Source organism: Oncorhynchus clarkii, chromosome 29, assembly GCF_045791955.1.
Source record: "Oncorhynchus clarkii lewisi isolate Uvic-CL-2024 chromosome 29, UVic_Ocla_1.0, whole genome shotgun sequence".
NCBI classification, from domain to species: domain Eukaryota; kingdom Metazoa; phylum Chordata; class Actinopteri; order Salmoniformes; family Salmonidae; genus Oncorhynchus; species Oncorhynchus clarkii.
Window position 1 is genome coordinate 3,803,436 of NC_092175.1, and position 23,395 is coordinate 3,826,830.

At 41.6% G+C, this 23,395-nt stretch overlaps 2 protein-coding genes across 2 annotated transcripts in view; both read left to right on the top strand.

Annotated features, from left to right (window-relative positions):
• Positions 1–2,812, top strand: part of LOC139388678 (early estrogen-induced gene 1 protein-like) — a 61,802-nt gene extending 58,990 nt beyond the window's left edge. Inside the window, exons 6-12 of the mRNA XM_071135502.1 lie at positions 26–72; positions 354–526; positions 782–889; positions 1,459–1,687; positions 1,986–2,110; positions 2,436–2,505; positions 2,626–2,812. Coding sequence (XP_070991603.1) covers positions 26–72; positions 354–526; positions 782–889; positions 1,459–1,687; positions 1,986–2,110; positions 2,436–2,505; positions 2,626–2,671 — 798 coding nt within the window. The 3' untranslated portion in view covers positions 2,672–2,812. The remainder of the gene's footprint in view (positions 1–25; positions 73–353; positions 527–781; positions 890–1,458; positions 1,688–1,985; positions 2,111–2,435; positions 2,506–2,625) is intronic.
• A 6,322-nt stretch (positions 2,813–9,134) lies between these two features.
• LOC139388575 (dolichol phosphate-mannose biosynthesis regulatory protein-like) lies at positions 9,135–20,678 on the top strand. Its single transcript, XM_071135319.1, has 4 exons — positions 9,135–9,179; positions 9,637–9,726; positions 9,936–10,038; positions 19,527–20,678. Exons 1-4 carry the CDS (start codon positions 9,177–9,179, stop codon positions 19,580–19,582), a joined length of 252 nt encoding a protein of 83 aa, XP_070991420.1. The 5' UTR covers positions 9,135–9,176; the 3' UTR covers positions 19,583–20,678.
• The last annotated feature ends 2,717 nt before the right edge of the window (positions 20,679–23,395 follow it).

A 23,395-nucleotide genomic window follows, 5' to 3' on the forward strand; every position in this document is an offset into this window, starting at 1 on the left:
TATAATATTGTTGTCTTTTTTCTAGGTTACTATTGGAATCACACTTTTGTCAGGGGATCCCTGCTTTAAAACGTGAGTTGGACCTCTGGCGCCACCTTTTGGCCAAAATTGATATCATAAAATAAGTCACCTCAGATTCTGGATAGTCAGGATTTCCTCCTTTTACTCTCTTTCACTCTCATCCCAAAGAGTTTTCCTCATTCATTGTCTTTTATGTCTTTTGGGGCTCTTGGTTAAAATGATATAAAATATGATCCAATTAATATGTGTATTTAGTGCTTACTATGATTACTTCATAATATAACTACGAAATGATTGAATGGTTTATTTTTATTTGACCTTTGATCCTGTAGGCCCCCCAGCACGGCCAAGTCCGTCTCTATCCCGGGCCAGGACCCCTCCCTGCAGCTGGACTGTAAGGGCGAGGGCACCAATGCCAACTATAACCCTCCCCCAGGGGGCGTCACCAGGACATCATCAGGACGGCCCCTCAAACCCAGACTCCCCTCAGCTCCTCTCAACTCTGGTACGACAGGGAATCACATCTGATTGCTGAAACTTTATTAAAGGGGCAATCTGCAGTTCAAACAAAAACAAAGCCCAAATATATATACCCAAAGCAGATGTTCACTTTAATTTATTATCTTTGTATTATCTATTTAATCCTTTATTTGTGTATTTTTAAATAAGTTGACTCTCCTGTTGTCCATGTGGGGCACCATTTGTTGAATTTCATGCCACGGAAGCTAACATCATCTTGTGTGTTGTTTTGTGGCTCCAGGTCTACCTAGGGAGCAGTTGGAGCAGAACCTGTCCAGCCCAGATGAAGTGTTTCACACAGGACACTCCCGGAACTCCAGCTACGCCAGCCAGCAGAGCAAGATATCAGGTCAGTTAACTTCTTTAAGATTGCCAAACTTACTATTGTGTATGTTGGCAGGAGTAGGGTGAAGTGGCCCCTAGGCTCTGATCTTGGATCAGATTGTCATTTTCCCCACTAATGGTTAAGGTTAGGATTGGTGGAGGGGAAGCTGATTGTAGATCTGTACCAAGGGGAATTTCTGTCCTGTCACCCCCCCCTCCCCCCCCAAAAAATGCACTGACTTTCTTTATAACTACTACTTTATTGAGGGAAAATGTACTTGCTACGACTGTGATATGTGGTTCTCTCGCCCAGCTTTCATGAGATGAATGCACAAATTGTAAGTCACTTTGGATAAGAGCGTCTGCTAAATGTAAAAATGTAAGTCAGGGTGTTCATCTTAGCCTTGGACTAACTCAATATGGTTTGATTGAGTTGATCTAAAAGACTCCTTGATTTCATGACTGGGGAGGGGAATGATGGATAAATAATAACTGTCATAGGGTTATATGACAATCCTGTGTGTATGCTGTATGTGCATGCACAGTGTGTGTCTGGGGGTCTAATATACTTGTATGCCCTCCCTTCTCTCCCAGGCTACAGCACGGAACACTCTCGCTCCTCCAGCTTGACAGACCTCACCCACCGCCGCAATGCCTCAACCAGCAGCAGTACCTCCGGGAGCCTGGGCACCCCTACCCAGACCCCCCACGTCTTCGCCCACCCCCTCGCAGCAGACCCCCAGACACCAGGAGAGCCAGGCACCAAGCCTGAGAGACCCATACGGCCCCTACGCCCTGTCCTGCTCTCCAATAGACCCTCCAGGCAAGCCACAGCACACTCACACATAGACAGACACAGACACAAACACACAATCTGTTGCTGGGTTGCTGGTTACTTTTCCACAGTAACATATCGAACCCTGTTTCGGCGTACCGTGTCAAATAGATACGCGTCAAAGAACAGTATTTGACATGACATATAATGAGACGACTACGACCTAAAAAGTATTTGACAGTAATAGCCTTGCTCAGGTGTTACTGGTTAACTGCACCACAATCACTGATGACTGAGAGAGCCTCGATCAGGTGTTGTTGGGTAACCATGTCATGTGACCTGCCAGGAGGAAGAAGGACTCTGTGGAGAGCCACCCCACCTGGGTGGACGACACGCGCATCGACGCCGACGACATTGTGGACAAGATCATCCAGAGCCAGAACTTTGCTGATGTCAACAACCATAAAGAAGGTATGTGGAGGGGAGTAGCCATGATGGAACGGTGAAGACTAGCTGTGAAGATTGTGTATTTATTTTGTATATTGTTTTTACCTTTATTTAACTAGGCAAGCCAGTTAAGAACAAATTCTTATTTACAATGATGGCCTACCCCAGCCAAACCCTAACCCGGACGACTCTGGGCCAATTGTGTTGTTGGAATAGCTCATAGAAAATGACAACAGTGAGCATGACCACACAGTGATAACGTTGTGCTTCTCGCTCTTCTTCTCACTATTTTATCCCTCTGTGTGCCCTCTCTCTCTTTCTTGTCTTTCATTCCTGCTTCCACACACAGACAGCAACCTCAGACTGTTTGTCAGCAAAGATGGGACAACAGCCCTGAGTGGGATACAACTGGGAAACAGGTGATTTGTGCATGCAAGATTATCTGTGTACAGTATGTTATGAGGATCAAGAACATATCATTTGTTAAGGTAATAAAAGAAAGAAATGAACCCCTTCCTCTTCTTATGTGTTTGCTGTAGTGTGATTGCTGGTGTCTTTGAGCCAGTAGTGATCGAGAGCCACTAGCGATGAAGATTGATGGATGTCAAATCACTCTACCCCCCTCCCTCCATCTCACTCATTCCCTCAGCTGGTGGGAAAAGGGTACATGAGGGACACTGAAGACAACTCCACTGTTTTGAACTGTTGTGTGTGTGTGTGTGTGTGTGTGTGTGTGTGTGTGTGTGTGTGTGTGTGCGCGCGCACACACGACTGGCTGCCTTTTGATCTACACCATTTCAACAAACACCACTAGACAACAGATGTAACCCTTTAAGCAGATGTTTAAGCAGATGTTTAAGGTGATGTAGGTGGGAGGTGCGATGTATGAATAATCCATTAATGTAGAAAAGCTTTTAAAATCAGGACGACCCCTCAAACCCAGACTCCCCTCAGCTCCTCTCAACTCTGGTATGACAGTGAATCACATCTGATTGCTGAAACTTTATTAAAGGGGCAATCTGCAGTTCGAACAAAAACAAAGCCCAAATATTTAAAATCAATGCTTTCGTCTGGGGGCCGTAGGTGTAAAGTGTGCAAAGTACTTGATAGAGAGAGAAATGGGAAACCATCGCATCGTGGAAATTGTAGTGCAACACTGAAAACCAGGAAAAGGCATTGGAGTCAAATGTGGCTGCCTCAAGTTGGAACGTTATGGTTTACCCCATGTGTATCATTTCGTGTATCAATTCAAATGAGGGGAGCGTGCTAAAACCAAGAAAGATGTGGAGAAATTGAACAGACCATTTGAACTAGGCTTCAATGGGTGGTTTTCAATGTGAAATGTTCTATTTGCGATGAACCCCTTGCAATCCTCAGATTCCAGAACAACAGAACAACAGCACTAGACCTGGGGCTAAAGTTACTGTATAGCCCAAATAACCCATGTTATAGAATTATAAAGTTATAGAATATATGCATATAAATATGTAATATGACAATAGATAATATGTATATACGGACCTGAGAAAGAGAAAGGTATATACACATGTGGCTGGCCATATGCAACTGTACATACTGCCATTGTCTATGTGTGATTCATCAATTACTCTCGGTAAATGCAGGTAGGGTTGGTAATCGATGAGTCTAGTCTACGCCCTTGGTCCTCCTCCCTTGGCTCTTTTACATAGTCTGCTTTACGTCCTTAGAGTAAAATACTATCCTGAAGTTCACCAGCTGGCTTGGTGTCTATACTGTAAAAGTAGGAAAATCAGACTCAACTTTTCTTGGTTTCTCTATTTTTGTTGTTAGTCATGTGTCTGTCTCAGGATATATGGATGGTGGGTCACCCTGTACTGTTTTGTCCCTGGCCTGTCATGTATGTCACACCTAATTGATTTGAGTCACCACGCCCATGACATCAGTCCGTGTTCTCAAGGACAGGAGCTGTCCGTTACCAGGTTACACCCATCCAAATCACTTTTGGATTGGTGTTCTCAACAAACCAATGTTTACAGTGTGATGCAAAAGGAAACTCGACCGCATATTATTTCAAACTTGCTTTCTTGCTGCAAGGGAAGAGTATTGTTTTTTAAACCTGGTTACTGATTTTGATTGAATTGGGGCCCATAATATGTTGTTAAGTTGCTGAAGTGGGGTACTAAAGTTAGCCAGCTAACATCATAGTCCTTCTTTGTGAGGTACTTTCTATGTGGCCTTGGCCACATGAGCTGTCCAACTGTTGCCGTTCCACTTAAGTCGCAATATCACCCGAGATGTTGACTCGTTATCAAGCAAAATCAACTTACAAGTGAATAAGGGCTGTAATGATACAACTGACCGTATCTGGTAATCTTCTCCAAAATGACCAAGCTATTCTATTTCCTGGGGGGAAATGTCATTTCATTTCTGTCGCCCCCGGATCTTGAATGTGTTAGAAGAACATTGCATTGTAGGTATGGTGTAGTCAGAGCCAATCAGAGCCAATGAGTCAGTCTCATGCAGCTGCCCCATGTGGCACAATGCACCTGGTGTGCACTGGCTTAACAACGGAGGGTTTTCAGAAGAAGCGCCACCCTCATCCCCAAATGACAATGTCCTTTTGTATGCGTGTTTGCGCCTGTGTGCCTGCGTACGTCTTTGTGAGGGAGGGAGAGGGAACGAAAATGTGGGAGTTTGTGTGTGTACGTCTGCATATTGTGTGTGTGTATGTCCGTGTGTGCGTGTGTGTGTCTGTCTGCACATGCATGTTTGTGCATGTGTGTATGTCTGTGCTGCAAACGAATGTGCGTGTGCAAGTCGAATTGTTTATGTGTGCTGAAATCAGAACAGCTTGCCACTCGCCTGTCTTACGGTTCTTGACCCCTGAGTATCCTTTCAGTTGATCTGAGTCAACTCAGCAGGAATACGGACCTAATGCATAGCCTGTCTTACGGTTCTTAACCCCTGAGTATCCTTTCAGTTGATCTGAGTCAACTCAGCAGGAATATGGACCTAATGCATAGCCTGTCTTACGGTTCTTGACCCCTGAGTATCCTTTCAGTTGATCTGAGTCAACTCAGCAGGAATACGGACCTAATGCATAGCCTGTCTTTTCGCCCTTAGTCTGCTTAATTAAAATGTCTTTCAAAGGAAAAAGTGACAATGGGCTTTTATCTACCCACATGTAGCCTCTACATACTGTGTCTTCCTAACAAGGATGTTTTATTTACACCACACCGGACATTCATAGCGTACTGAGATTTGACATTCAGAGGCATAGAGAGAAAATGTCCAAAATCTTGGCCCTTGAAAAATAACATTTGTATTTTTGTGCCGTTGCAATGTGCTTTTGTTTTTGTTCCACTCTCCAATGTGTTTTTGTTCCACTCTCCAATGTGTTTTTGTTCCACTCTCCAATGTGTTTTTGTTCCACTCTCCAATGTGTTTTTGTTTTTGTTTCACTCTCCAATGTGTTTTTGTTCCACTCTCCAATGTGTTTTTGTTCCACTCTCCAATGTGTTTTTGTTTCACTCTCCAATGTGTTTTTGTTCCACTCTCCAATGTGTTTTTGTTCCACTCTCCAATGTGTTTTTGTTCCACTCTCCAATGTGTTTTTGTTCCACTCTCCAATGTGTTTTTGTTTCACTCTCCAATGTGTTTTTGTTTCACTCTCCAATGTGTTTTTGTTTCACTCTCCAATGTGTTTTTGTTCCACTCTCCAATGTGTTTTTGTTTCACTCTCCAATGTGTTTTTGTTCCACTCTCCAATGTGTTTTTGTTCCACTCTCCAATGTGTTTTTGTTTCACTCTCCAATGTGTTTTTGTTCCACTCTCCAATGTGTTTTTGTTCCACTCTCCAATGTGTTTTTGTTCCACTCTCCAATGTGTTTTTGTTTTTGTTTCACTCTCCAATGTGTTTTTGTTTCACTCTCCAATGTGTTTTTGTTCCACTCTCCAATGTGTTTTTGTTCCACTCTCCAATGTGTTTTTGTTTCACTCTCCAATGTGCTTTTGTTTTTGTTCCACTCTCCAATGTGTTTTTGTTCCACTCTCCAATGTGCTTTTGTTTTTGTTCCACTCTCCAATGTGTTTTTGTTCCACTCTCCAATGTGTTTTTGTTCCACTCTCCAATGTGTTTTTGTTCCACTCTCCAATGTGTTTTTGTTCCACTCTCCAATGTGCTTTTGTTTTTGTTCCACTCTCCAATGTGTTTTTGTTTCACTCTCCAATGTGTTTTTGTTCCACTCTCCAATGTGTTTTTGTTCCACTCTCCAATGTGTTTTTGTTTCACTCTCCAATGTGTTTTTGTTCCACTCTCCAATGTGTTTTTGTTCCACTCTCCAATGTGTTTTTGTTCCACTCTCCAATGTGCTTTTGTTTTTGTTCCACTCTCCAATGTGTTTTTGTTCCACTCTCCAATGTGTTTTTGTTCCACTCTCCAATGTGTTTTTGTTCCACTCTCCAATGTGCATCATTGACATTGTAGATGTTGCTGTTTATACTGCGTGGGAAACATTAAATGCATACGCTACAACTCCTCTGACATGAATACACATGCATGGGAAAACGACACAGACATTCTTAGCTCTATTTTAATGTGTCACATTGATGTGGACCATTCACCTCTATTTCATTAACTTGATATAAGTAAGACACTGAATCTGTGTATTTTAACAGGGGCTTTTACAACAAAACTGCTTTCTTTCTTTCACTCTGCCTCTCATTACATTACACTGTCTCTTAGTAGTATAATAATTTGTATTAATGATAAACTGATAATAGTTCTAATGTCAAACACTTAATTCATATTTTAGTTGTTGGTATTTCCAAACCAGCTGGCTGGTTTACTTGTTGTATGCAGCAGAGATGTATGGGAAAACCTGTGCTCTTCTTTGTAACACTAAAAAATCTAGTATACCATTTTCTTTGGTCTTCTCTAGAGTTAAAATAATTGATTGTTTCTGATTCTCCTGCTACTGATTTTAGGGCTTGTTGGATATTCCTTGTATTGTTTGGGATCTGCTTTCCTACGTACTTGACTGTTTGGAACCAGAGTAGAACCATGTTAACATGAGGTTCTGCTGCCATGAATGGAGCGCCAAGGATTTTATCCTGCATATTTGAAATATGAATGAATCAACACAGGGTGCGATTTCTCTGGTGCAGCACATCATCAGATATGTGTCATTGCACTTTAAATCAGCCAGAGTATCCCCTCCATGTTGTGGGTTGAAGAACTTGGTACAGTAGGTAGAGGATGGCAGTCAACACTGAGATTGCTCTCTGAAAGATAGAGGGGGAGTACTGTAAATCACTTTCATGGTTCAAAACCTCACATGGGCCTTTTCTAAGGCTCATCAGCTCAGTAGGTAGAGGAACCATGATTGAACGGGGACCAGATATGCTATTCCAAGATTCATAACAGCACATAGGTCTGGACAACTATCTTGACTATTGAAATGACATTTTTTTCAGATTTTCCAGAATTATTGTGAGATATTTATTTTACACACACACTTACAGGGCCAAAGTTTTCTCATCTTCATTTTTTCTCCTAAAATGTATTTATTCTATCACTTTAAACTCACATGTTGAGGTACACTGTGGCATGATGAATTGGAACTATATTTCTACACACTATTCTAATGTTTCCTATTTTAGATTGTATATTTCTAGTGGAACAGTGTAAATGTCATATTTTGTGGAAATAAAATTATTGTTGGGCATCTGAAAAACTTGGGCTGATTTATTACACATCCATAATACAATGTAGCTCAGAATTTCATATAGGAGTCTATACCTCGGTGATGATCATGCTGTTACTTTGACTCCATCTTGTAGTGTAAATATGTCTGAGTTACATGTGTACACTAGGATCTCAAGGACACACCCATCACTTACATGTGATCGAGATGTCTGGTCATGAATCCTCCAGCTGGTACAACTATGACAAGATGTTGGGTGGCCACATTCACATTTACCAAAGAGGATGTTGAAATAGATTCATAGGTGGTATTACTCGATTATGGGTAGGCCTACTAATTTGAGAGGTATCCCAACAGCAATGGACAAATGGCAGTGCTGGGGTGGAAAAAGTACCCATATTTTCACACTTGAGTGAAGGTGAAGATACCTTAACAGAAAGTTACTCAAGTAAAAGTGAAAGTCACGCAGTAAAATAGTACTTGAGTAAAACTCTAAAAGTATTTGGTTTAAAATATACTTAAGTATCAAAAGTAAATGTATAAATAATTTCAAATGTCTTATATTAAGCAAATCAGACAGCAACATTTTCTAGATGTTTTTTATTTATGTATAGCCAGGTGCACACTCTAACACTCAGACATCATTTACAAACTAAGCATGTGTGTTTAGTGAGTCTACCAGATCAAAGGCAGGGGATGACCAGCGATGTTCTCTTGATAAGTGCGTGAATTGGACCATTTTCCTGTCCTGCTGAGCATTCAAAATGTAACAAGTACATGTGTGTGTCAGGGAAAATTTATGGAGTAAAAAGTACATCATTTTCTTTAGGAATGCAGTGAAGTAAAAGTAAAAGTTGTCAAAAATATGAATAGTAAAGTAAAGTCCAGATACCCCCCAAAACTACTTAGGTAGTACTTTAAAGTATTTTTATTTAAGTACTTTACACCACTGACAAATGAAAGAACAGTTATGTATGTAGCAGGCCTAGTAGTAAATGATGATAACATAATTATTTTCAATTTGAATCACCATTTGGCAAGATGCTCTAGTCTGCCTGACTTGTACAGAAAACCTTTATAGATGCTGGCATACAACCAAAGAGTGGGAAACCTTTTTAATACAACTACAACTCCCAAGAAAACCATGTATATAGCGTGACCCTGTATATAGCTTACTTGCTTTCTCGTGGTCATCTTATTTCTATTCATTATGTGTTTTTGTTCTACTTAACTTTTTCGTTATAGTACTACTGACATTGATTACTGCATTGTTGGGAAAGAGCATGCAAGAAAGGTATTTCACTGTAATGGCCACGTGACAATGAAAAAAATATATATGTTCTTCCACATCCGGGTCACCTCTCAGTTTACGGAAGTGATTCATACGCGGAAACAACAAGTCAGAAATGGTGAGAGAAATACACAAAGTTGTGATTTACCCTGTATAATGCTGCCATTTTCATTTATATCCACAAATATATTTAATTATATACGGATTAGCTGGTAAAATGTCGTTAGGGAAGCTCCAGAGACCATGTCAAAGCCAGAAAAGGTGTATGTTAAACTGAATTAGCTAGCTAGCTTCCTAGATAATCTCTCAAACCTGTCTGTACTGTATGGTAGTTACAGCAATCTATCACACTATTGTCTTTTTTTGTGTCATGCATGGTATATTTATCACCTTGCCAGATTATCAAATTAAACTTTGTAGTGTTAGCTAGCTTACCTGGTTAGCTATATGAATCACCTTATACGTATAGCTATCTAGCCATGCGTACTAAGTGTTCTTATTATTAGTAATAATAGCTATTCATATGATGCTTTAGCTATTTTTAACCTCACACATTTGGTCTTACTTTCTTGTAGGCCACAGGGGCAGACCAAGCAGTTGGCATGGGCCTTGTTGGCTTCAGCCTCCTGTTGTTTACATACTACACAATATGGGTAATCATTCTGGTAGGTAATTTATAGCCTAGATCTGCTATTCTGGTCCAAGATCTGTTTGTGCTGTTTTGCCAACACCTGCCATGGCATACCAATGGTTTTCCAAGACAGCACAATCCATTCTGGGACCAGGCTATAGATTATATCTGCAAATTAAACTTGTTGCCTGAAATCGTTTTTGTGTCCACTGACTAACTTGACTGATAATGTACCTTTTCCAGCCATTCGTGGACAGCGATCATGTGGCCCACCAGTATTTTCTTCAACGGGAGTATTCTGTCATTCTACCTGGGATCGCAGCATTGATACTGCTGCTCAGTGTAGGTGAGTTCTGGAATGCTACATTGGATGGGTTCTAATCCAGTGTTTTGGTCCCTTCCCTGTTCCCTGCCTGTAGATCCGAAATAACTGGATAGACATAGGATCTATGTATTCTAGGGCATTCTGTTTGTTCACTAGGATCTCCCTGAGCTAGGTGCTACTGTGATGTCTATCTGGTGGTCTACAAATCACCAGAACTTAAAGTGGTACTGACAGTGTTTTAACTACTATGCTAATATGAAACAAACATAATATCAGTCAAAAATATCAAATTCCCAGTTTATGCTTTGAAACCAACTCAATAAGAGGTTTTAAAAAGAGGTTATATTTGAGTCAAGATTCCATGACATACAGTGACGCATTGTTGGCAAAATGGATGGATCCAGTTCAATACATGATTAATATAATTAATCAATACATTTCTTGGTAGTCTAAAAAATATTGCTATCAGGTTGTAAATCACAGCTGGCCTGGTACATTGTTTGCTGCCTCCACCCATTCGGGATGCTCTGTTTCAGTTGTAATTACAGAAATATTTTTGGGGAACAATGGACGACTGTAACTAAGGCTGGGAATGTCAGTGCAATCAAACTAGCAAGGGCAAAGTCATAACGTGGGTAAGAGGCTAGCACACGTGTCAAACACAAGGCCCGCAGTCTGAATATTACGCACGAGTATAAATGAGTCAGTCATCTACTTTATGAAATTACTGCCTGATGTGGTTGCATAGGTGAATTCAACTTCAATTGCCCTGCATTTGTGTTCCATTTACAGCGCACAGTGGAGGGATAGAGTACAGACACATGCCACAGTCCTAGCTAGGCTACTAAATTGTTGCTGTATGGTTTTGTTTTTTAAAGCTTGACAATGAATAACTAAAAAACAACCTGCAACAAAACACCATGCAAAGGAAGAACATGTAAGCCTATTACAGCAAAATCAGAGCAGTAGCTTAAGCTGGCTATTCAACTACAATACGTGTTGAGTGCACCATACAGCAATGCTGCATTTAACCACACCGGAGATCCATGCAGTGGAACAAAAATAAACATGTTTTAAGTTTAAATGTTACAACAACTTCTGTTTTTGTTATTAAATGCCTTTTGATTGGGGTCGCAGCATATTATGCAAGCATAGCAGCAAAGGCAGAACAAATAGTATTTATCTCTTTTGTTTTATTGTTAAAATGCTATATACAGTATCCTATGTACGTAAGTGGACATTTTATAAAGGGCCATATTTTTTTCAAAATAATACAGTGGTTGGTTCGCAGTTAAGTTTTTTGTTTATTTTGTAAAAAGAAATGTCTAAGTCTGGTTCACATTCGTTTTTTTTATTTTTATTTTTTTATCTGGCCCATGCACTGATTGAGTTTGACACCCCAAACTCTATTTATATAGCTAGCTATTTATTTAGCATGCTAAAAATACAGAGCCTAAAGTTAGATAGCTGCTGGGAGGATATCATGTCATTGGAGGAGTGGGTGAGTGACTTTTCCCAATCATACCGTTTTTCGTTGGCTACAGCTAGAGATCACTTTCCTAACTAGCTAACTATGCTGAACTTGAATTACTTGTCCACAGTTAACATATATCTTAGTTGTCAATCAAATTTATTTGGCATAGATCAAATCGGTGGGTAGGCAAGTTCTCATTCAGTTGTCAAAATGTGGGTTCTGACAAGCATGCATTGCAGAAGTACGAGCAGGCTACTATCCCCATCGTTTATCGGTGCAATTTTGAAGGCCAACTAGCTGAAACAGTTTAAGAGGGTTTATCTAATGTTTTCTCATTAGCAGGGATGCACAGGGGATGCATTTCCCCTTTCGGCGAAATTCGTAGTTTTGAATCCAAAATAGGTGAGAGCATAGCTTCGTGATTCGTGTAGATCCAATGAGAAAAGTTTGGGAGGGGAGGTGGTTTGGATCACTACTGGCTGTAAACGGATGAGTAATGCGCGTTTGGAGCAATACTGGCTGTATCCAAGGCTCAGCCAATCGTTCACATAACAGCAGAATGCAAGAATGCAGTGCAGCAAGCGACTGAAGAGAGAAGAGACAACCAATTTGCTAGTTACAGCATCAGCGCATGCTCTGGAAAGACAGCATAGAGTAGAAAGGCAGTTGCAGCAGCGTGTCTCCTGAACGATTAATGAAGAGGTAACGTTAGGTGAGAAGCCTGACCACGGAGACGGGGGTGAGAAGGTGATGAGACGGTGATAAAGCGTACTTCATGAGCTGTAACCGAAAAACAACTGGAATTTGGAAAGTTTGAGGTGAGGGAGATAGTGTGGTGAAACAAGTATTAGCATTGTTAAGTATCTTGCTAGCTAAATCAAATCACATTGTATTTGTCACATACACATGGTTAGCAGATGTTAATGCGAGTGTAGCGAAATGCTTGTGCTTCTAGTTCCGACAATGCAGTAATAACCAACAAGTAATCTAACTAACAATTCCAAAACTACTGTCTTATACACAGTGTAAGGGGATAAAGAATATGTACATAAGGATATATGAATGAGTGATGGTACAGAGCAGCATAGGCAAGATACAGTAGATCAGGGGTGTCAAAGTCAAATGGACGGAGGGCCAAATAAAAAAATCAGCTACAAGACGAGGGCCGGACTGTTCGAATGTTCATTGAAAATTTTTTAAATGACGCATATAGTCTAGTGAACCTAATTGAACCTACTGAAAACCTAACAAATATATTACAATATGATCAGATAAATAAAGCAATATTTTCTTATGGCTCTGTCAGTAATCTTTAATTTTCAACAGACACAAAAGACAAATTTCCTTTATATAAATATCCCCATAACATGAACATTAAATGAAAGAAACCGGTATTCAAGGCACCATCAGTAGACTATATTTTCTATTTTAGCAAAAGTGGGCTAAATTTACTTCAAAGAAAAAACAATAATAGCAATTTTCTATCATCCACTCAACTGAAATATTTTTAAAATATAATTGGATTGAAATACAAAAAAATAAAGTGCAAAAATCTATTAATCAAAAACAACACTTTGTTTAAGGAGAAGTAACATGCAGTGAAAACAAATATTAAATTTTAACTTTTAAACTTGAACTGAGTAAAAACTCTAAATATGTGATTGCACAGTAATGTTCACTTGTTTGAGGTTGAGGGTGATACTTGGTGGTGTCCCATCTTTTCCACAAGTTCATCAATGTTCGGGGTAAGGCTCTGAGCTGAAGAAATCCTCAGAATTGAGTGGAGGTGTTCAGCAGTAAGTCGACTTCTGTGTGATGTTTTGTTCAGGTTCATCAAAGAAAACAGTTGTTCACACAGGTATGTGCTGCCAAACATAGACAACGTTTGAGCAGCCTGGATGCGCAGCTGGGGCATTGTGCCGGGGAGGAAACGGGCGAACTCCGCAGCACCCACTGCCGCATATTTTGCCCTCAGTGCATCATTGCATTGGAGGTCAATCAACTCCATTTGGAGGTTTGGTGGTGAGCTTTCCACGTCAACAGCAAATGGGTTACCGAGCAGTTCCAACCTGCTTTTTTGTGCTTCAAAGTCAGCAAATCGGCGTCGAAAGTCAGCGGCAAGCATACCTATTTTATCAGCCAACTGTGTGCTCGGGAACGCACTGGTAGAGAGCTTCTCTTTCATGGTCTGGCAGCTGGGAAAGTGGCTCAAATTTTCTTTCCGCATCTGCGTCTCCCACAGAGTCAGTTTGGTTTTAAATGCCTTCACTGTACTGTACATATCAGAGATGACACGATCCCGACCCTGCAGCTGCAAGTTTATTGCATTCAGATGACTCGTAATGTCACACAGAAAAGCCATTTCACACAGAAACATTTCGTCTCGGAGTTGTGTTGTGTCTTTCCCTTTGCTGTCCAAGAACAGACAAATCTCCTCACGAAGCTCGAAACATCTTTGAAGCACCTTTCCCTGGCTTAGCCATCGCACCTCTGTGTGATAAGGCAAATCACCATGCTCCGTTTCTAACTCCGTCAGAAATGCCTTGAACTGGCGGTGATTCAAACCTTTGGCTCTGATAAAGTTAACTGTGCGTGTGATGATGCTCATTACATGCTCCATTTTCAAGGCTTTACCGCACAACGCTTCCTGGTGTATGATACAATGATAAGCTGTCAGCTCACCTGTCGCGTTTTCCTCTTGCATCTTTTCCCGTATCTTCGCCACCAGTCCGCTCCTGTGTCCACACATCGCAGGTGCTCCGTCGGTTGTCAAACCCACAAGTTTTTCCCAAGGCAGCTCCATCTCATTTACACATCTTGACACCTCTTCATACAAATCATGCCCCGTAGTTGTGCCATGCATAGGACGTAAAGCCAAAAACTCCTCTGTCACGCTTAGGTTGGAGTCCACTCCGCGGATGAAAATTGACAACTGGGCAATGTCAGAAATGTCGGTGCTCTCATCCACAGCCAAGGAATATGCAATAAAATCTTTTCCCTTTTTCACAAGCTGCTCTTTTAGATTGATGGACAACTGGTCTACTCTCTCGGCAATGGTGTTTCTGCTCAGACTCACATTTAAAAAGAGTTGCCTTTTTTCTGGGCAAACTTCGTCACAAACTTTAATCATGCAGTTTTTGATGAAATCCCCCTCCGTAAATGGCCGGGCTGATTTAGCGATCTCTTCTGCCAAAATAAAACTGGCCTTGACAGCAGCCTGGCCTTGTGATTTGGCTTTTTTGAACAGAGCCTGTCGAGATTTGAGGCCTCGTTTTAATTCCTCTGCCTTTTGTAGCCTTTGTTCCATGTCCATATTCTTGTTTTTGTCCGCGTGTTTCGTTTCATAATGTCGTCTCAGATTATACTCTTTCAGTACCGCCACACTTTCTCCACACAGAAGACACACAGGTTTTCCAGCTACCTTCGTGAACATATACTCCGACTCCCACCTTGTTTGAAACCCCCGGTTCTCAGTATCCACCTTCCGTTTTGCCATTTTTGATGGGTATCTGAAAGTTAATTTTACTGTGATGCTGACGACTGCTGTGCCAATAAATATTGAAATGAAGCAGCCTACTGCTCGGTGCGTCACCTTTGCATTGTGGGAAATGTAGTATTGGTGCGTGTAAAAGATCTGCGGGCTGCCGGCTTGCTGCGGGCCGGTTCTAATAATAAATCAAGATCATCCCAGGGGCCGTAAAAAACCTTCTTGCGGGCCGGATGTGGCCCGCGGGCCTTGACTCTGACATATGTGCAGTAGATGGTATCGAGTACAGTATATACATATGAGATGAGTATGTAAACAAAGTGGCATAGTTAAAGTGGCTAGTGATACATGTATTACATAAGGATGCAGTCGATGATATAGAGTACAGTATATACGTATGCATATGAGATGAATAATGTAGGGTAAGTAACATTATATAAGGTAGCATTGTTTAAAGTGGCTAGTGATATATATTTACATCATTTCCCATCAATTCTCATTATTAAAGTGGCTGGAGTTGAGTCAGTGTCAGTGTGTTGGCAGCAGCCACTCAATGTTAGTGGTGGCTGTTTAACAGTCTGATGGCCTTGAGATAGAAGCTGTTTTTCAGTCTCTCGGTCCCAGCTTTGATGCACCTGTACTGACCTCGCCTTCTGGATGATAGCGGGGTGAACAGGCAGTGGCTCGGGTGGTTGATGTCCTTGATGATCTTTATGGCCTTCCTGTAACATCGGGTGGTGTAGGTGTCCTGGAGGGCAGGTAGTTTGCCCCCGGTGATGCGTTGTGCAGACCTCACTACCCTCTGGAGAGCCTTACGGTTGTGGGCGGAGCAGTTGCCGTACCAGGCGGTGATACAGCCCGCCAGGATGCTCTCGATTGTGCATCTGTAGAAGTCTGGATTGAATTCTCTGTTAACTAGCCAGAGAAATGTTGAGCAAAATTAGCCAACTCATCTGATCAAAAGTTTATGCTGTGACAATTAGCTTGCAAATAGTCAGACAGCTAGCTAACGTTACAACATCAGATGAGCTAACATTAGTAACCTAACCAATTCGCTTATAAGAAATCCCTCTATGCCCTCCAACAAACCATCAAACAGGCAAAGCGTCAATACAAGATTAAGATCGAGTCGTACTACACCGGCTCTGACGCTCGTAGGATGTGGCAGGGCCTGCAAACCATTAGACTACAAAGGGAAGCAAAGCCAAGAGCTGCCTAGTGACACAAGCCTACCGGATGAGCTAAACTACTTTATGCTCGCTTCGAGGGAAATAACACTGAAACATGCATGAGAGCACCAGCTGTACCGGAAGACTGTGTGATCATGCTCTCCGCAGCCGACGTGAGTAAGACCTTTAGGCGGGTCAACATTCACAAGGCCGCAGGGCCAGATGGATTACCAGGACGTGTACTGCTAGCATGCACTGACCAACTAGCAAGTGTCTTCACTGACATTTTCAACCTCTCCCTGTCTGAGTCTGTAATACCAACATGTTTTAAGCAGACCACCACAGTGCCTGTGCCCAAGAATACTAAGGTAACCTGCCTAAATGACTACCGACCCCGTAGCACTCACATCTGTAGCCATGAAATGCTTTGAAAGGCTGGTCATGGCTCACATCAACACCATTATCCCAGAAACCCTAGACCCTCTCCAATTTGCCTACCGCCTCAACAGATCCACAGATGATGCAGTCTCTTGCACTCCACACTGCCTTTTCCAACCTGGACAAAAGGAACACCTATGTGAGAATGCTATTCATTGACTACAGCTCAGCGTTCAACACCATAGTGCCCTCAATGCTCATCAATAAGCTCAGAACCCTGGGACTAAACACCTCCCTCTGCAACTGGATCCTGGACTTACTGACGGGCCGCCCCCAGGTGGTAAGGGTAGGTAACAACACAGCCGCTGATCCTCAACACAGGGACCCCTCAGGGGTGTGTGCTCAGCCCCCTCCTGTACTCCCCGTTCACGCATGACTGCACGGCCAGGCACTACTCCAACACCATCATTAAAGTTGCTGATGACACAACAGTGGTAGGCCTGATCACCGACAACAACGAGACAGCCTATAGGGAGGAGGTCAGAGACCTGGCCGTGTGGTGCCAGGACAACAACCTCTCCCTCAATGTGATCAAGACAAAGGAGATGATGGTGGACTACAGGAAAAAGAGGACAGAGCACGCCCACATTCTCTTCAACGGGGCTGCAGAGGAGCAGGTTGAGCGCTTCAAGTTCCTTGGTGTCCACATCACCAACAAACTAACATGGTCCAAGCACACCACGACAGTTGTGAAGCAGGCATGACAAAACCTATTCCCCCTCAGGTGACTGAAAAAATTTGGCATGGGTCCTCAGATCCTCAAAAGGCTCTACAGCTACACCATCGAGAGCATCACTGCCTGGTTGCATCACTGCCTGGTATGGCAACTGCTCGGCCTCCGACTGCAAGGCACTACAGAGGGTAGTGTGAACGGCCCAGTACATCACTGGGGCCAAGCTTCCTGCCATCCAGGACCTCTATACCAGGCGGTGTCAGAGGAAGGCCCTGAAAATTGTCAAAGACTCCGGCCACGCTAGTCATAGACTGTTCTCTCTGCTACTACACGGCAAGAGGTGCCGGAGCACCAAGTTTAGGTCCAAGAGGCTTCTAAAACAGCTTCTACCCCAAGCCATAAGACTCCTGAACATCTAGTCAAATTGCTACCCAGACTATTTGCATTACCCCCCCCCCCCCTCCCACACCACTGCCACTCTCTGTTGTCATCTATGCATAGTCACTTTAATTAACTCTACCTATATGTACATACTACCTCAACTAACCGGTGCCCCCACACATTGACTCTGTACTGGTACCCCCCTGTATATATATATTTTTTACTGCTGCTCTTTAATTACTTTTATCTCCTATTCTTATCTGTATTTTTTTTTAAACTGCACTGTTGGTTAGGGGCTCGTAAGTAAGCATTTCACTAAGATCTACACCACATTGTATTTGGCACATGCTACTAATAAAATGTGATTTAATATGAACTGTTATACGACTCCTTGCTGTTCAAGTTATAATGTGTTAGTTGCTTACTGAACCCTGGCAATCTGTGTGAAACGTTGACTAGCTAATGAACTAACCACTGTCTGTTAACTAATGTTTTCCCTCTACAGTATGTGGTTAATTTTCAGAATGAGAGAATTAGGTGAGAAATGAAGCGTTGCTTGTTAAAACAAGTGGATTCAGGGCCTGGCTTAAGCTGGATGCCACTATAGAGGTGAAAGAAACGCCACACACTTTCCCCCTCTCACTTTTGCTGGCACATTGTAGATGGATGTCCATAGGCAGAAAGTGTATAATTTGCAGTGTAGCCCAAAGATATTGTTTTTTGTTGTGTTGAACTTGACAGTAACGTGTGTGTGTGTGTGTGTGTGTGTGGGTGTGTGTGTGTGGGTTTTAACTCGGTGAACGTTATTTTTGCACACGTTGCCTTGTGCACTTGATCGATGTCTATAGAGCCAAAATAGAATGCCTGTTTGTTTCATTCTATTTCCACTTTAAGATGTTTTTTTCCCCAAGTGCAATATTTAGATGTGTGTGGTCATAAGCGTTCTCTTATAAAGACTGTCATGGCTAACTGCAATATCGGTGTGTTGTTTTTTTGTCAATACTTTTTTTTTTGTTGCATTAAAGGCAACAAATAACATTGGATTGCTTTCTTTAGGTTCACAATAACCCGTTTTTATCTTACTCAGAGACCGATCATGTAGATCATCTTCTTTGTTGTTTAATTAGTTCACCTGCATTTCCCCCTAGCAGGGTTTTTTTTTTTTTTGCATGTTTCAGCCCTTTTTGGGCTCTCACCAGTTTGCATCCCTGCATGAGATTTTATCGCCTGGCTAGCATTAGTTGTTGATGTGCATAGGCAATTGAGGGAAAGCGAGCCTACCCTTTTTTCATGGTTGTTTGATCAATAGGATTGTGAAGTTCTCAAATGTAAATGACTCCTGTGGTATTAACATAATTGCAGAAATCCATTCAGGTGTATTTTGTTGCTTTTGGCGAATGCTTTCTAATGTTATAAAGTCGCGCTGTTGCTACTGCCTGTAAACGTCCAGTCAAAGTGAATGATGGCAGGCCCGTGTCGCTATTTGCTTATAGGTCTGATTGGCTGTGGCGCACCGGTCTGCGTAGACGCCGGTTCTGGACAGATGTTTTTTTGTTGTTGTTTTTTGCTGCAGTGTCTTAATTGTACAAACCTACAGTCACTTTCCCACTCCTATATTGCTGTAGAATTTTCACAATTTCCTTACTATACATTTTTTTTTTATGAAAATGTGAAAATGACCAAATCGAAGTGCTCGCCTGTCAGAAAATGTAATAACATTTTTTTGTTGGGATTTAATGTTTCTAAAATTCTGGCATTTCTACTTTAACTACAGATCCATATGCAGTACACACATTGGTGATTCTGTGTGTGGCATCTACTGTATTTTAGTCTGGCCTTAATGAACATATTATTCTCCTTTAACAGACATGTTCTTCTCCTCCTCAGGTACCTTCATTGGCGTGGTCACCTGGAAGAATCGCAAGCCTAAGAAGGTGGACTAAGAGGGATGGTATCACAGAGGTTAGACGGTTGAGGATGTAGAGCTAGAACTAAAGCTTCCATAGAACCTCCCTGGTTCCAACATCTTTCCAACAGTTCAGCTGAAGAAACTAAAAATAAAGTCATATGGTCACCCTTAAAGGCAGTGTTGTGTTCGAGACCACTGAGACTAAGTCAAGACCGGGAGGGGGACAAGGGGTCCAAGACTGAGACCAGAAGAATGCGAGTCCAATTCAAGACCATGATTGAAATTCTGTCAAAAAATCATCATCTGGTGTGTGGAACTGTGTTTTATTGCAGTGCTTGCTGTTAGCCATCTCTTTGAAAATAACTTGTATGTGAAACATTGTTGTGGTTTAAAGTGGAACTGACAGCATTTTAGCAACATTACATTTGATTAAAATCTGTTCAGATACACACCCAGGAACAATATGACACTTTAAAAAAACAATGTATCCTGAAAAGCGACCACTTAGATATGGTCATTTTCATAAATTCTTAAAATGTTTGGGAATTCTGTATACTAAGGCATTTGAGAAAATTCTATAGCAATGTAGATTGGGAAAGCAAACGTCAGACACTCACCTACTCTTCCAATGACATGACATCCTCCTAGCAGCTAGCTATCTAGCTAATGTTACTGTGTTTTTAACTTGATACATAAAGATACATGCTAGCCTATTAGCCACGTTATGACTGACTTGTGGTCATTGCCCTTGCTCATTTGATTGTATTGAAATTCCTCGCCTTAGTTACATTCATATGTTTTTGTCCAGATTATTGAGTCTTTGAAACTGAAACCGTACATCCTGAATGGAGACACAGAACTATGTACCAGGCCAGCTGTGATGCACAATCTGATAGCAATATAAATGTATTGGTGAATTATATTATGGTATGGTACGTTGAGTCAAATATAACCTATTTTTAAAACCTCTTATAAAGATGGTTTTGTAGCATAAACTGGGAATTTGATATTTTTGACAGATTTTATGATTGTCTGTTTCATATCTGCGAAGTAGTTAAAACGCTGTCAGTTCCACTTTAGGTCACTGGTTACTTTGTATGCAAACATTAAATGTTTTTTTGCAATGGGAAGTAATAGTTGTACATTTCAATTAGGAAATGCTTAATGGTTGTTTTTATATTCTTGTGACTGGTACCTACTGGCTTATTATGTCTGAGTTTATGGACTGCTTATCCTTTAACATCTTATTTAACATTTAGTGATGCAAGTCAGTTAAGGACAAATTGTTATTTTCAATGACGGCCTAGGAACAGTGGCTTAACTACCTTGTTCAGGGGCAGAACGACAGATTTGTACCTTGCCAGCTCGGGGATTCAATCTCGCAACCTTTCGGTTAATAGTCCAACATTCTAACCACTAGGCTACATGCCACCCCCTCATACTGTGTGTGACTGCTGTCTTTCCATTGGCCCTATGCCGTGGTGCCTGGAGAAGTGGGTATACTCTAATTTGGCAAAAAAGTTCACAAAGGAAAGGCACCCTGTGTGGAAAATGTCTTTTTGTAATGCATTTTCCTTGCACATTTTTGGATTTTCACTCAAAATCACATTTTTTATATATAAATAAATTGATGGTCTAAGTCCACAACAATGCTGAAACCACATCAATCTGATTGGGTGGGCCTGTCAGGGCCTGGCTCCCCAGTGGGTGGGCTTCTGTCCACCCAGGCCATCCATGTCTAAGCCCCTGATGCAAACAGTGCATCAGGACAATCATGCGTCACAAAAAGCCCACTAAACAACACGTCGGACTAAACTTTTTCAATACATGGTTTGCATACCTATTGGTTAGCATTGTTTTATGAAAAGAACACTATCCTACATGAGTGCGCTGGCATTACGGTTGCTGTCCTTTCAGAATCACGAACCTGGCACACACTGAAGGCCTATAGGTTTGCCACTGCGCAAACATATCTATAATATATATAAAGGCTGTTAAGATATTGTTTCAAGAAAGGTGTCTATATATTTGGCCTGGCGAAGCAGTTTTATGCGCTGACTGAATGGAAGCTGATAATTCGTTTTTTACTCCGCTGGTTTCGGGAATAAATTACGAGTCCTCACTGTCCCGAGACAGAGTCAAAACCAGTACAAATGTATCCGACACCGAGACGAGACCGAGAGTACTACAACACCGTTTAAAGGTCTATTGAGTTCTAATGGAGTTGCTAAGAATGATAAATATCAATTGTTTAGTAACTGTAGTCTACACAGAATGAAAAGGCCCAATTGATTAATGTAAAATGTTTGATTTCCAAGCATATTTACTGTATCCATAGAAGTATTGTAGATAGGCTGCACTGTGTGGCAAATGAGGGAATCTGGCATGGTCTGAAATATCTATCTGTCCTATTAGGGCGTCTGAGAGAGCATGTGCAGTGCGGTTGAGGCCATCTCCAGTTTGAAGTAGTACTTTTTCTTCTCCTACCACTTCTATGAGTTGCTAAACAATACTGCCACCTGGAGTATATTGTTTGAACAGGTATAAAGCCACGGTTGGTGATTTACTGCCACCTACAGCTATGGAATGTTTCCTCAGGTGTGTAATTAATTGGCTAATCCCTCCAGATGACTTGGATGGAATTATGTGGTCCTTCCTTATGTGGGCACCCGAGTGGCACAGCGGTCTGAGGCACTGCACTACAGACACCCTGGTTCGAATCCAGGCTGTATTACAACCGGCAGTGATTGGGAGTCCCATAGGCCGGCGCTCAATTGGCCCAGCGTTGTCTGGGTTTGGCTGGTGTAGGCCTTCATTGTAAATAAGAATTTGTTCTTAACTGACTTGCCTAGTAAAATAAATAAAAACTTAACCCATAGGAAGTTCCCACCGTTGACTACTTCAAGATGGTGAAAGTCTTCAATGGTGTTGCCCATGTTAAAACAGCATTTTGGGCACTGGAGTCCTATATCTATATGAAAATACTATTCAACACTTTGGTAGTTCAAGTACAAAATATAATGAACAGAAATATAAATGCAACATGCAACAATTTCTGAGTTACAGTAAGGAAATCAGTCAATTGAAATAAATTAATTAGACATGAATCTATAGATTTCACATGAATGGGTAGGGGTGCAGCCATGGGTGGGCCACTGGGGAGACAGGCCCAGCCAATCAGACTGAGTTTTCCCCAGAAAAGGGATTTATTAAAGACAGAAGTACTGCTCAGTTTCATCAACTATCCGGGTGGCTGGTCTCAGACAATCCCGCAGATGAAGAAGCCGGATGTGGAGGTCCTGGACTGGCGTGGTTACATGTGGTTTGCGGTTTGTGAGGCCGGCTGGACGTACTGCCAAATTCTCTAAAAAGACATTAGAGGCGGTTTATGGTAGAGAAATTACCATTAAATTCTCTGGCAACAGCTCTGGTGCCAATTGCACGCTCCTTCAAAACTTGTGACATCTGTGGCAATATGTTGTGTGAGACAACTGCACATTTTAGAGTGGCCTTTTATTGTCCCCAGCACAAGGCACACCTGTGTAATAATCATGCCGTTTAATAATCTTCTTGATATGCCCCACCTGTCAGGTAGATGGATTATCTTGGCAAAGGAGAAATGCTCACTTATAGGGATGTAAACAAATTTGTGCACAACATTTGAGAGAAATTAGTTTTTTTGTGTGTGTATGGAACATTTCTGGGATCTTTTATTTCAGCTCAAGAAACATGGGACCAACACTTTACATATTGCGTTTATAGTTTTGTTCAGTATAGCATGCTCAGCTGTCTAATGGAAGGTATATAGGCTAAGTTATTTGTGGTCAACAAATACATGTTTATATTG